Genomic DNA, 12516 nt, shown 5'->3' with positions numbered 1-12516 from the left:
TTCAACAAATAGTATGCATTGCAACTGAATTAAGTAGCTAAGTTTATTGATTTGTGTGGGCTTGCTTAAATTCAATGTTATGCGCATGTGGGACGAATGGGCAACCTGAATTTCAATTAGTCAGCTTGGCACTAAAAAGGTTAATATGATACAATCACTATGTTTCCATGATGCGCAGTGCTTCGGAGTTGCGCTATCTCCGAATCATGGAAACGGCGTCTTCGCACTGAAATCACTGCGCACTGATCAGTGCGAAGCCAGTGCAAATTCGCAGCAAGGAAACAGCGACTGCGCAGTGGCTGCGCATAGCTCTCATGCCGTGGAGATAGATTTTTCGATGGCCATAAACTAGTACAAAGGTTGTCCTGCTAATCTTGTTTTTTCACTATTCTTCCGATCTTCTTTCACATAAATTTAATTATAGTCTGCATTCACGAGGATGATGAGGTGATTACTTTCCTGGACTTTGTTATCGATGCCAACACTTCGAAAAATAGGTGGCAAGTCCTAAATTAACGTTTAAATAATATATTACTTAAAAATACTTATTAAAAATATATTACTATGTAAAAAGTGTGTTAAGGTTTGTAAAACCTTGTGAATGTGTATTGTAAATAAAAGTATAATGACGACAGAATAATAAAAAAGACTGTTTATGACGTTCGGTATCCGTGATCGATTCTATTTCTCCATCAGGCGATTCGATTTATACAATTTCTCTTCTCTGGCTAATTTGCGGTATTTGCTGAAAACCACTGCACAGCATGGAAACGTACAATCCCCTCGACTTCGGAGGGGGCTGCTTCGCAGTACTGCGCACCATGGAAACTTAGTGATTGTATGAAAATAGCATGTTTATTTTTCGCTTGATCTATGATTGACCTATCAGTGTGCGCACATCCAGATGTGTCATAGGATTCTTACATTCACCGTTACAATCTATTACTCCTAAATCATGAAAAACACCCTGAAATAAATGTATAGATGTTAATTACAAAATAGCATATCTTTTAAATCAATGCTCTGGTTCAAAATGCTACGTTCATGAATGTTTGTAACACTTTGGGTTAAGTCAGAATATTGCTAAGTTGTGATAACTGGATGACACGACAGCTGGATGATGAAAGCATGTTTGTTTTAGCTATTCTGGTGCCAAATTACCTAGCCAATCACCATTCTGTTCAAGCGAAGACCAAGCATTTAAACCATAACTGTCACGTACAACTTTTATCGTAGTCTAAAAAATCTATGTGAACCAGGTTTGAGTAGAAGCTATGAGTAACTGACTATAAAATGGACATGCTAAAAATTAACAGTTCTAAGATCTCATCGTCTAAGAAAAATTGCTTATCAGAGTAAAGTAGCCCTAGGAGTTCTCTTACTCAACATTTATCAAAAAATTCCATTTGCTCATTTTTTTCAATTTGAAGATGGAGTCCAAACCATGCACAAAGCAGAATGCGATGCGCAAAGCAGAATGAAATGCCATCTGCCATCTCTAAAGGGCTGGCTTATAGGAAAATACAGGGCCTACAGTTGAAGCTCTCTCACTATAACAGTTACGTGCAACATATGGCATCCTGTGGGAAAGTTTAACCAGTTTCCAACTCAACTTACATGCCACAAACTATTCAAAACTGTTATAGAACAATGAAAAGATTATAGGTTAGATTCACTTGGTAAGTCTGATGCCTGACACGCAATCCATAACCAGAGGCAATGGCAGAACCAAAAAAGGCATAGCCACATGAACTGCGTCGCTGTGCAAAAATAAAGATAAATGATGAATCAGTTTCTTCTAGCGAATGCAACAAAGATTTCACTATCAATCAAAAATGTATTCGATGCCCTTGCATGACGTCAACTGCTCCATAATAATCAAACATGAGATAGTTAAGGCAGGAAATATTAGCAAAGGAGAAACGTCCAGACTGCTTAAAAAGTTTAAGCACTAGGTAATTGTAAATTTAATTGTGCATTGTTATTTTAAGTCAACAAACTATCACTCACATCCACTCGGCCCGAGATGATGTTGGGAGAGCACAATTTAGGTGATGCACACAGGGACAATATTCTAATGATATGCACTCTCTTAGGTTGGCTAAGAGGCCATTCACTCCTAGTACACATGTTTATTGTATCAAGACTTAATATTCAACAATCTATTTAAACTAGTGTCATCAAAAAATCACAAAGAGAGGAGACCATTGTGGCCTTAGTCAACTATTGATTATAACCAGAACTTAGTATTTTTGCATGCGGTCTGTACTAGTCAACTCACAATTTAAAATAGACACCCAGTATATGAACTAATGTGTAATGTAGTAAATTAGTTTTACATTAGCACCATTTGCAAGTATTTCTGAGTAATGCTTGTCTCTTGTAATATAACCACACTGTTCTGTTAATTCCACTACTGCTCATCTTGTCAGCCTCAGTAGGAGAACTGTACGAACATTGAAGCTCAAACAATAGCTAAAACCAGACTGATCTTAAAACGCTGTGATTAGGCTGTGTTGCTCAAATAGATTCTACAGCAAATAAAACATTTTCTTTGCTATCACCAAACAGGAGCACAAGTTTCCATAATCCGTACTAACCGTAAAAATGGAATTGCATGAATCACTGAGTGTTTAGGCTACATCTATTGGTCATAAAAACATCTATTCAAATAAGATTAAAGACCGTAAGCTGGCAAATCAATCTAGGCTTCCTACTACAGATTTCATTTGATTTAGTAAATGCTTGTCTCTATCACTACTAATGGCAAGTCAGGCTCTGAAGGTCTCAATTTCTCAAACCCTTGTGACTTACTAATGATGTTTCATCTTTAGTCAAAAATACAGACGTCATAACTGTACAATAACTATTACATATCAAATAGATTAACTACCGCGGCTAAATACTACATAACAGGGTCATAAATATCAATATAACGTATTGCAGCTGCAAGTTTTTCTTTAGAAAAGTCCATGTTTTTTACTACAGATGAAGTTACAGACTTGATAATAATCTGATTGCTCCTTATGGATTACACATCATCTTATATACATTATTGGTTAAGATAGAATAAAACAATGAAAAGCATAGTGAGAATGACTTTGGAGCTTTTCACTTATTTCGCATTAAAGAATGATCAAGATTTAGCATCAAAATGTCATATATTTGTGATCGTAGATGCAAAAGCTTTTACTAGCAGTACTGCTAGCAATAGCAGGGAAATCAGTTTACCAAATGCAGGTACCACCTCCTTCGGGAATGAATGTCAAACATATCACAGCTGATTGTTTATACTCATCTCTGCAATACAGATTTATAATCGTATATTAGACCATCATGACCTAGTTTAGTTTTGTTTATCTTTTCTACTGGCTTTGAGGCTGGTATGAGATATCATTTTATAGCCATCAAAGCTAAGCAAATGCTTATAGGAACCAAAATTTAAAAACCGCAGAATCTAAATGTTTTTCCTCGGACAAGTAAGACTGCATATGCCACTTATAGCATCCCAGTATTTGTATAGATTATTACTAATAGGAGTTGCTAACATATGGCATCCATTTTATTACAGACACCATATGTAGTTCTGTGTTCCGGAGCACTGCTCCATGTTTAACAGTGCCTTTACATTCAGCAGATAAACAATTTGAGTTCTCTAATAATGATTATATCGCAAGGCAATCTCTGTTTATGAATTCATAGCAAACACTCAAGAGCACTGATAAGCTATTGGCTTGCCAGCTAGCTCTGATTAATGGGTGATAATTTGTGGCTACCCGATGCCTGAATTGATACATACATTGATATATTTAACAGATCTTATGAGGAAAAGGGCAAGTAAACTACTCCAGTCGTACACCCAATGTTAATGGGCTATTCCAGTGCACCATAGACCAGCGAAGTCAGTGTCTAACTTCCTGGTGAGGCACCAGATGGTGCTGTGAAAGTTAGGTTAAATGATAGTAGTTGCCAGCCATTTAGTTCTTGTAGTGTTGATAAATAAATGGAATGTTTTTATAACAATGTAGTAATAGCAGCTAGTATAGCCTGTGTTCTTCTATTCCAGGTAACAAATAGCTATAACTCCATTGGCTACCCTTTTTAGCCAATGGTGTATGCAAGTTATTTATCAGCAGCCACTCATATAAAATTTAAATCTAATAAAAACATAGTACCCCATGATAAGGCTATGCTGGATCGAATTTCGAAGACGCCAGAATCTTACTGCGAACTCATTTCTTTGCAAAATTGTGCTGTGTCCGTTTAGGTTGCTACCATAGACCATTGGGAGATTATAGACAAAGGTGATGTAATCAGAATAAAGCAGGATGTCGTGAAGGCTAATAAACTGGAGTGACACTTTGAAACAAATGATGAAAACTCTCATTTCAGTTAATTCACAAGCAGATCAAGTTACTAGTTTATGTCCGAGATATGTGACTAAAGCGTTCCACAAACCGCAGCCGGCATTAGATTGCTAGTGTTAGTACTCTTGCTGACAGGGAGTAGATGGCATTATTTGCTATCCTGCCACTAGGTCAATCTGTTTACACTATGTTGTTAGGTAGTTTTTTATGTCAAATCACTGAAGTTCAGGCCATTTAAAGCATCAGTTTTTCTTTGTAGCTGACTAAAGTGTATGAGCATATTTGGGCAAAGTTCTAAAAGAACTACAGTCCCAAGCAATCATTTGATGTTGTATACAAATAATTGCAAGTAATTGTTTACAAGATCCTAGTCCGAGTTTCTAAATGCTTCAACCAGTCAGAATTTATTTTAACGTTAAGGTCTTTTGCTAGCAAAATGCGCAGAACATTCGAGCGGTAATATCGCGAAAGAACCAACCACGTTTATGAGAATGACATCAAACGTCTGATGACAAACTCTGCCGACGCATCACTAGAAAATTCCATTTTGTAGATGTCTACCAACTCTTCCAACTTTTAAGTGTTATAGTAGAAATGATTACAGGATATCCAAGTGAAGGTAGTTCTTTATAGGTCTCAACAATGATTTAGCTTTATTCAAAAGAACAGCGAAATTTAGCTACTAGTTTTGGCCTGCGTGATCGTTTTAAATGTAACAATTGAATGTTGTTATTCATTGGTTAGCTGCTCTAGACAAAAACGCAGTTCTTTTTGAATACCATCAAATGACTGATTGAGACCATAGTTGTTTCTTGAGCGATGACCAAAATGCTGTTATACTAGTTACAAGAAAACCGAAATTGGTAATTCTACTTGAAAGACTGCGTAGCAACAATGCGTTAACATAATGTTGCATCTGAACGTGGCCGTACCGAATCTTTGTTGAAATGGTTTTTTCAGTAGAGCAGCAAACGAATTACTGCTTTGAGCTGCTTAGCCTCTTTAACTATTTATAACTATGATATACGTCTTTTATGACATCGAGCAAGTTTAATAGTATCAACTTAATTCAGCATTAAAAATATTTATATAAAAATGGCTTGAACACAGCAGTGCTTTTTTTTAGTTTTGATGAGCATTCCAGGATATGTAAAAAAATTATTAAAACCCCTACTCTATGATTGTATTTATTATGTCTAAGTTCAATGCCCAGAACAAAATGTTACAACATTTTCTGACAAAGGTCAATCCTCCCTAATCATAGCTATAGTCACTATCAACAAAAGAGGAACTTCTACAAAACTCCTGAAAACTATCCATATACATATCATTTAAACTGCTTCTTGCTATGAAACGGTATTAGGTGGAACCTAAGTATCAACCGAGGAATCTAAGGGCTGTTTTTTCCAATTTATTACGGACCTAAAAATAAGATTGTCTAAAAACATTGTCTTAAAGAAAACAAGTCTGTCCAGACTTTATGACGCCGATTTGATGGGCTTTTTTGGGTTATCCAAGAGGTGGCTAGACTCTTAAATTTAATTGTGGCAGTATCTACAAAACTTTTACTTTCATAAAAAAATTGCCATCCATATTTATTAAGCCAAATGCCGTTGGAATGCAGTTCTGGTGAATTATAATAATTCGAAGGCAGAACTTGAAGTATTGCAGAACACGTCTCAAACCAAATGTCGAAAAATGTCCTGGCCAGGAATAATATACTTCCAGCAGCAAGAGGGCTACGTAAGTCAAGGTTAAGGGTGATTTCACTGAACATCATTTTAAAGAAGTAGCTCTAATGTGATATCAACTTTAAGAGCTACAACTATATCACGGGTTATGCAGGTGGGTTATGATGAGAGATAAGCTGCCTAGTCAATCAGCACTGGGACAGCATATGCAAAGATACTAGCAAAGGATGAAAGAGTTACCTATCCCTTAGGACTACTTCTTGTACGCATCCTAGTTCGAAAGCCAATCATTGTGAAATTATAAAATATCTTTGTTTTGCATATTTAGCTTGCTACAACTGACTTGCTAATTTTAATTCAGTAAATCATATTCATCGTTTTTTTTGACGTCATCGCCCTGTTTGCACATGCGCTCATCTACGAAAAAGCCGCCATCTTTGTAGAAAACGATCATCATTCACTTGATGAATAGTATTTTTCGGTGTTGTTTTGATACTGAAATAAAAAATTTGCAACAAAAGCATTGTTTGCAATAATTAATTGTAGAAGCTTCACGTTTTTAACGATAAAAGTTGTCCATAGAGATGGCAGACAACGATAGAATGACGTCACACAAAAAACGAAGGATTGTCGATAAATTATCACCTATTACGAATGGTAGCTTAAGGGACATGACTTTGTTACTAATTGATACTTAAGTCATATCATATTAATGGATTGGTGTATGGTGTGATAAAGCTAAAATAGCAAAACTAAAACTATAAATGCTAAATATTAAACAAAATATTGCGTAAAATATGCATATCCATGACAGTTGAGCAAAGAATTCACTGTGACAATTCAGCTTTAGAATAGCGCACATTTATGAGGAATGTGAGCTTTCAAGACTTGTAACCTTAGGATCTATTCCTTCTGACTACACTCCTAGAGATAGTATATTCTTTGAAGCGTGGAAAACTATTCCTTCAAGCTGCAAATGATGAATTAGATATGTAGAATATATATTTGTGTTACTTGCAAGCTGACAAAGCCAAACAAATAATAAGAGAACCCACTGTAGTAGCTGCAAGATTGTTGACCCAGTATAGATAGAAGGCCTTTTCATCCACCTTGAGAGTGCATTGCGTAGAAGTAGAACTTTCCTAAAAAAATCCAGTTGAATGCCTGGAAGTGACATGTAAAACTGTGACACGAGGTGATGACACTAGCCTATAGAATGACAAGTGGTATGATATGTCAGAACAAGAGACACTAATTATTAATGTTACAAGTATATCCAGTTGGTATTACGAAGCATTGGAGTTGCCTTTACTACATACAGACATGATTGTAGTAGAAACAGGATTTGAAGACACTAACCAGGATATAAACGGGGTATACTGAATTAGTAGAACATTCAAGATGAGCAAGAAACCTAATTGAAATGGTGAGAAGCAAAACTACATGAGAAAAGTTTTGCTTCTCCTTAATCAGTCAGCTTATCACAGATATGATTTTAAAAAAGGCAATTTTAAATCTTTTAGTTTTGACATCTTGAATGTCAAAACTATAGCAAATCACTAAGACAACAAGCCACCACTTGTTAGCAAACAAATCGAAATTTAAAAAAGGATGTGACTTTGTAAGACTGTTCGCTGTTCACTCACCTCCTCCCACTTGAGTACCTTCTCACCGACTATAAGGGAAGGAGGCACCTCATTTGGCTGCAGATTGAGCACATGTACCCCAGGCTTAGCACTTGCCATTCCCTAGCCGCACTCACTGGTTCATGGTCAGTCGACATCCATACACCCTTAACTCTTGGAAAAAGTAAGAAATCTTGTTACTATACTCCTGTGGTGAAAGACATCTAATTGAAAATTCTCGAACAAGCTAAACAGAGATATTAGATACGTAGCAGTCACAACACTGACCAATGATTGGCTAATAATGGGTTGCTTGGTATATATGATGCCAGTTTAATTAGCATGCTGTTTATGACATATAGATACATATTAGAGTGTCGGGTCACGTGATTTCTTGGTTTTTGTTTTGTGCTAGGTCAGCTTAGAGCGAAAGAGCTAACCGTGATCAAGTTCTGCAAAAAACAACATATCTATAACATAGCACCGTGATGCTGCAGATCACAAGGGCGGAATACTCGAAATCCGCATAGGCATTGCGGTAGATGACATACAAAATCATGTAAATAAGACCAATCAGCTTCACAAGAAAGCTTTACAGCCAGAGCTATCGTGCAAGGTACCTTTGAAAACTCATATTGGTGACATTCAAAGCGTCCACATGTGAAGGCTTCATTCAAATTGGTTGTTTCCAACATGTGACAAAAAATTATATGCATGAGTCATTGGAGCAGACTCCCTAAAAAATCTTTCAACAGTTATGACACAAAAGAAATATGCAAAAAAACTATTGCTGTATGATAGTGAATAATAAACTTGTAGTCTTTAGACAAAGGGACAAACTTGGCCAGATCCAATTGCACAGATAATTCTAGGGCACTATGTTAACTCAAGAAACAGCCTTTTTCAAAATACTATTAGATATGTTAAAACTGTGTACAACATAAATAATAACGGTAAGTTTATATATATATAGCATACATGTATATATACATATACACTTATATATTCTATCTAAAAACTGCATCAAATATTCACCTTAAAGGTTGACTTGCAACAAAATTCACATTACCGTTATTTGATATGAAAAGATTCACCATGTCTTACTCTGTTGTTTTGTAGGTGCAAAATATGTGGAAAGGTGATTACAAGCTCTTAAAAGCTAAAAAACGAACAGAAAATCGCAGCCACACAAGACCGCCGTAGTTTGGATTCCCTTTCCAAAACGGCTCAAATGTGATGTAGCTGTAAGAGATGGTTTCTGTTTACGCTTTCTTGCAACCTTATTCGTCGAAATATTTTCACAAATATACTTCACGCATTCAATAAAACTGTTTATTGTTCTTACGCGTCTGTTTTATCGTCATTGTAATGCTGTCACTTTTAGCAGTGATATCTTTTAACTTACCGTAAAAATTCGTTTAATTTTTTAAACTTAGTTTGAAGGAGTACATATCATTGTCTGATAATCATAACGAGCCTGTTGGTCACTTGTGATAACTGAAAAGTGCTGCAGAAATTATTTGCGAAGTATTGGGTCACATGATCAGAATACGACTTGCCAATTACACCAGGCTGAAACAAAACTGTAAAGTAGCGAGCATCTATATTTGATACGGGGTCTTCGGTAAAACCCTTAGTGTTTGTCATAAACTAGTACTACGATAAGTTTTATATTGAGCTTTGTATTGGCCTTTCAATTCACGTGAGAACATACGTGACAAGAGGATAACCAAATTTCGTGGTCACATCATCGAAATGAAGAGATTCCAATCTACTGCGGCTTTTCGTTTTTGAGCTTTTAAGAGCTTGTAATCACATTTCCACATATTTGGCACATACAACACAACAGAGTAAAACATGGTGAATCTTTTGATACCAAATAACTGTAATGTGAATTTTGTTGCAAGTCAACCTTTAACATCTTCTACATAAATATTTCTCAAAGTTTGTCTGTGTGTTGTACATGTCGTTGTGTATGTCCAGCTATAGCTATGAAAATCTTTCAATTAAAACTCCGCGCCCTGATGAATTTGAACTCACAGAGATTGCCTCCACAAGTTTTATATCCACAAGCTCTACCACAGAGCTACGCAAGTGATATTGATCATAGACAATATTATATACCATATAGCATATGCACACGCTAAATGACGTATTATTTGAAACTCTATGAATTCTATTAACTCTATGAAACATGATGCCTTTTTGCATTTTGGTGAACTTCTGTTTCCTGCTTTTCCAGGTTGAATTGCTAAATCAAGGTCAATACGTTTCAGAAGAAAATTGTATTATCTACTTGCGCATGGCCTCTACATTCCCTCACCGTTCGATCAGACAAAGACAGTACGATATCTCATTTTTACATTTGTACCAGTATGGAGAGGTACCAGTATCGTATTATTCAAAGTTTTGATGAATAAATTCTGGTGAAACGATAAGCTTTTTTATGCACACACTTCTATGCATGAACTGTTATTATTAATTCAACATATTCAGGACTTTCATTTTGTTCTATCACCGATATTAATTGTATCATCACCAAATCATCTCATATTGTAATTGTAGCAAAACAGACTTAATTTAGCTATTACTTGCTAATTATTTCGCAATTACATTTAAACTCTTATAGACATTTTTTCTACTTATTTGACCTGCACGAACCATTTTTCACATGATATGAAGTTTGAAAGTTAGAGTTGTTTGTCAAAGTTTAAAAACCTTTACAGTTGTCCTTATTTTCTCTTTTAATTTATTTCAATGACACAAAACACTTTTCTCATGATATGTAATTCAAAAGTTAGAATGGCAAACATTGTTATCCGTTAAATACAAATAAAATTTGTGTCCAAAGACTGTTTTATTACCCGGACACCGCTGGGTAGCACAGCTAGTACAATATAATTTCCAAGTTCTGAAGTTTGTCAAAACCTTGTAGCATTATAAATCAGTGCACATGTATACAATTCTTATCTACATGGTTTGATTCTATGTTGATAGAATAATATTAAAGAATAGAGAAAGCATAATATTATTATGCTTTCTCATATAACTAATAAAGCAAGATAACTAATAAAGCATAATATTATTATGCTTTATTAGTTATCTTGAGGTGTTGATTGATTTTCTAAAAAAAGAATCAAGGAGATTGACCCACTAGAAGCTGAGATATAGCCAGCCAAACACAGGTCTACCTAATAAAGAATCAGAGGAAAACCCTTCGAAAATCCCGAGAACTGTGACGTATGAAATCGACTTAATGGTCATGTGCCGGAGTTGCGCACCCTTACCGCCGTTAGGTATAATGATTGTTTTGGCTACGAGATGTGAAACGCTTCTCGTGATAGTAAATAATTTACAGACTAGCTCTGGTTTCTCAGAAAAATCAAGCAAACATTGTGTGGTAAAGGCATTTGCCCACAACCCCTCGCCATGATTTTTCAAAACAGAAGAGCAGATTTTGACTATTGTGCTTCAAATTTTAACTCGATCTCCACGGATATGCTCTGAAGATCCTCTGTTCAACGAATGGCACGTGTATAGTCTATATGCGACATCCGCGATTCGCAGTTAGTTTAGAATAAGAAACGGGAATGTGACTTTTTGTTCATTCATCATTTTTCTACTGTGCATCTACTGCAGCATTCAGTTGATTTTCATGATTATCGTCACTATTAACAGAATGTAAGTTCACTACAGCCATAATCTTAAAAAGAATAACTTGGCTGTGCTGCTCTTGCTGTAAGAAAAAAAAACGATAACTTTTGATTTGATTTTTCCATTGATCTATTATCTTATCTATGATTATTTTTTATGATTAATATAATAATCATAATGCATATTATACAAAATAATAATATAACTGCGTATAGAATAGATGGTGTAACTAATATAATTTGTAGAAAATTCCAAATGATAACCGAGATTGATGATTGATTCCATTTATTAACTATAGTTAAAAAAATCTGAACAACGCTAAAGATGAGTCTGAATAGGGAAGCTACGTAGGAGAACAACAAAACTGAGCTGAACTAGCAAGATAGCGAAATGTTGCGAAATAATAGATGCGTGTAATGATTTTATGCTAAAACTAATCTACACGTCAGAGAGACTGGTTCGGAATTCTCAGAGCAATGATTGTTAGGCGCAATTTGATTGTTCTATACTTCCAGGGATTAAACCAATTAAAACGCTGTGATTGTTATAGGAGAGCGTATTAGTTGGCTTAATTGACCAATGGCACACAAGTCGATTTCATACGTCATATATTGATGATTACCAAAAACCTTATGTTTTTTGGTAGACCTGTGTTTGGCTGGCTATATCTCAGCTTCTGGTTGGTCAATCTCCTTGATTCTTTTTTTAGAACATCAGTTAACACCTCGAGATAAATAATGAAGCATAATAATATTATGCTTTCTCTATTCTTTAAACAAAACCTGATGCTTTCCTTCAGTCTCAAAATAACAAATCCTAAAAAACCAAGTCAAAATCAAAAAGTCGCATTTGTGTAGTTTATGTTAGAATAGCTTAGCATCTCTATCACAACCTTTAGCTACGCACCATCTTATCTGGTTTCACCAAGGGTATACAACAATGCTCAAGTTTTTAACGTAAAGGCAACGTAACAAAAAATATCACTTATTATTATATCACTTTATGTACATGTTATTACCGGAAGTTTTTTCAAGGAAGGAAATAAACTAAATAAAGCACCATATATTATTATAAGAATGTTTGCCCAAAAATATGATGATTTTGACGTAAGAAGCAAGTCAGACTGACTTCATATGTTGAAGCTTGACAGTGTATAAAATGAAGCATTCGCCTGGATGT

General features: G+C 35.4%; 1 protein-coding gene across 1 annotated transcript in view; it reads right to left on the bottom strand.

Annotated features, from left to right (window-relative positions):
* The window catches only part of LOC137399236 (1-phosphatidylinositol 4,5-bisphosphate phosphodiesterase beta-1-like), a 78649-nt gene that overhangs the window by 64429 nt on the left and 1704 nt on the right, over positions 1-12516 (bottom strand). The window contains exons 2-3 of the mRNA XM_068085252.1: positions 7705-7857; positions 7114-7200 (exon numbers count right to left, since the gene is read on the bottom strand). Coding sequence (XP_067941353.1) covers positions 7114-7200; positions 7705-7803 — 186 coding nt within the window. The 5' untranslated portion in view covers positions 7804-7857. The remainder of the gene's footprint in view (positions 1-7113; positions 7201-7704; positions 7858-12516) is intronic.

The sequence above is a fragment of the Watersipora subatra genome, chromosome 7 (assembly GCF_963576615.1).
Source record: "Watersipora subatra chromosome 7, tzWatSuba1.1, whole genome shotgun sequence".
Lineage (NCBI taxonomy): Eukaryota > Metazoa > Bryozoa > Gymnolaemata > Cheilostomatida > Watersiporidae > Watersipora > Watersipora subatra.
This window is presented reverse-complemented; position numbering and strand designations above follow the sequence as displayed.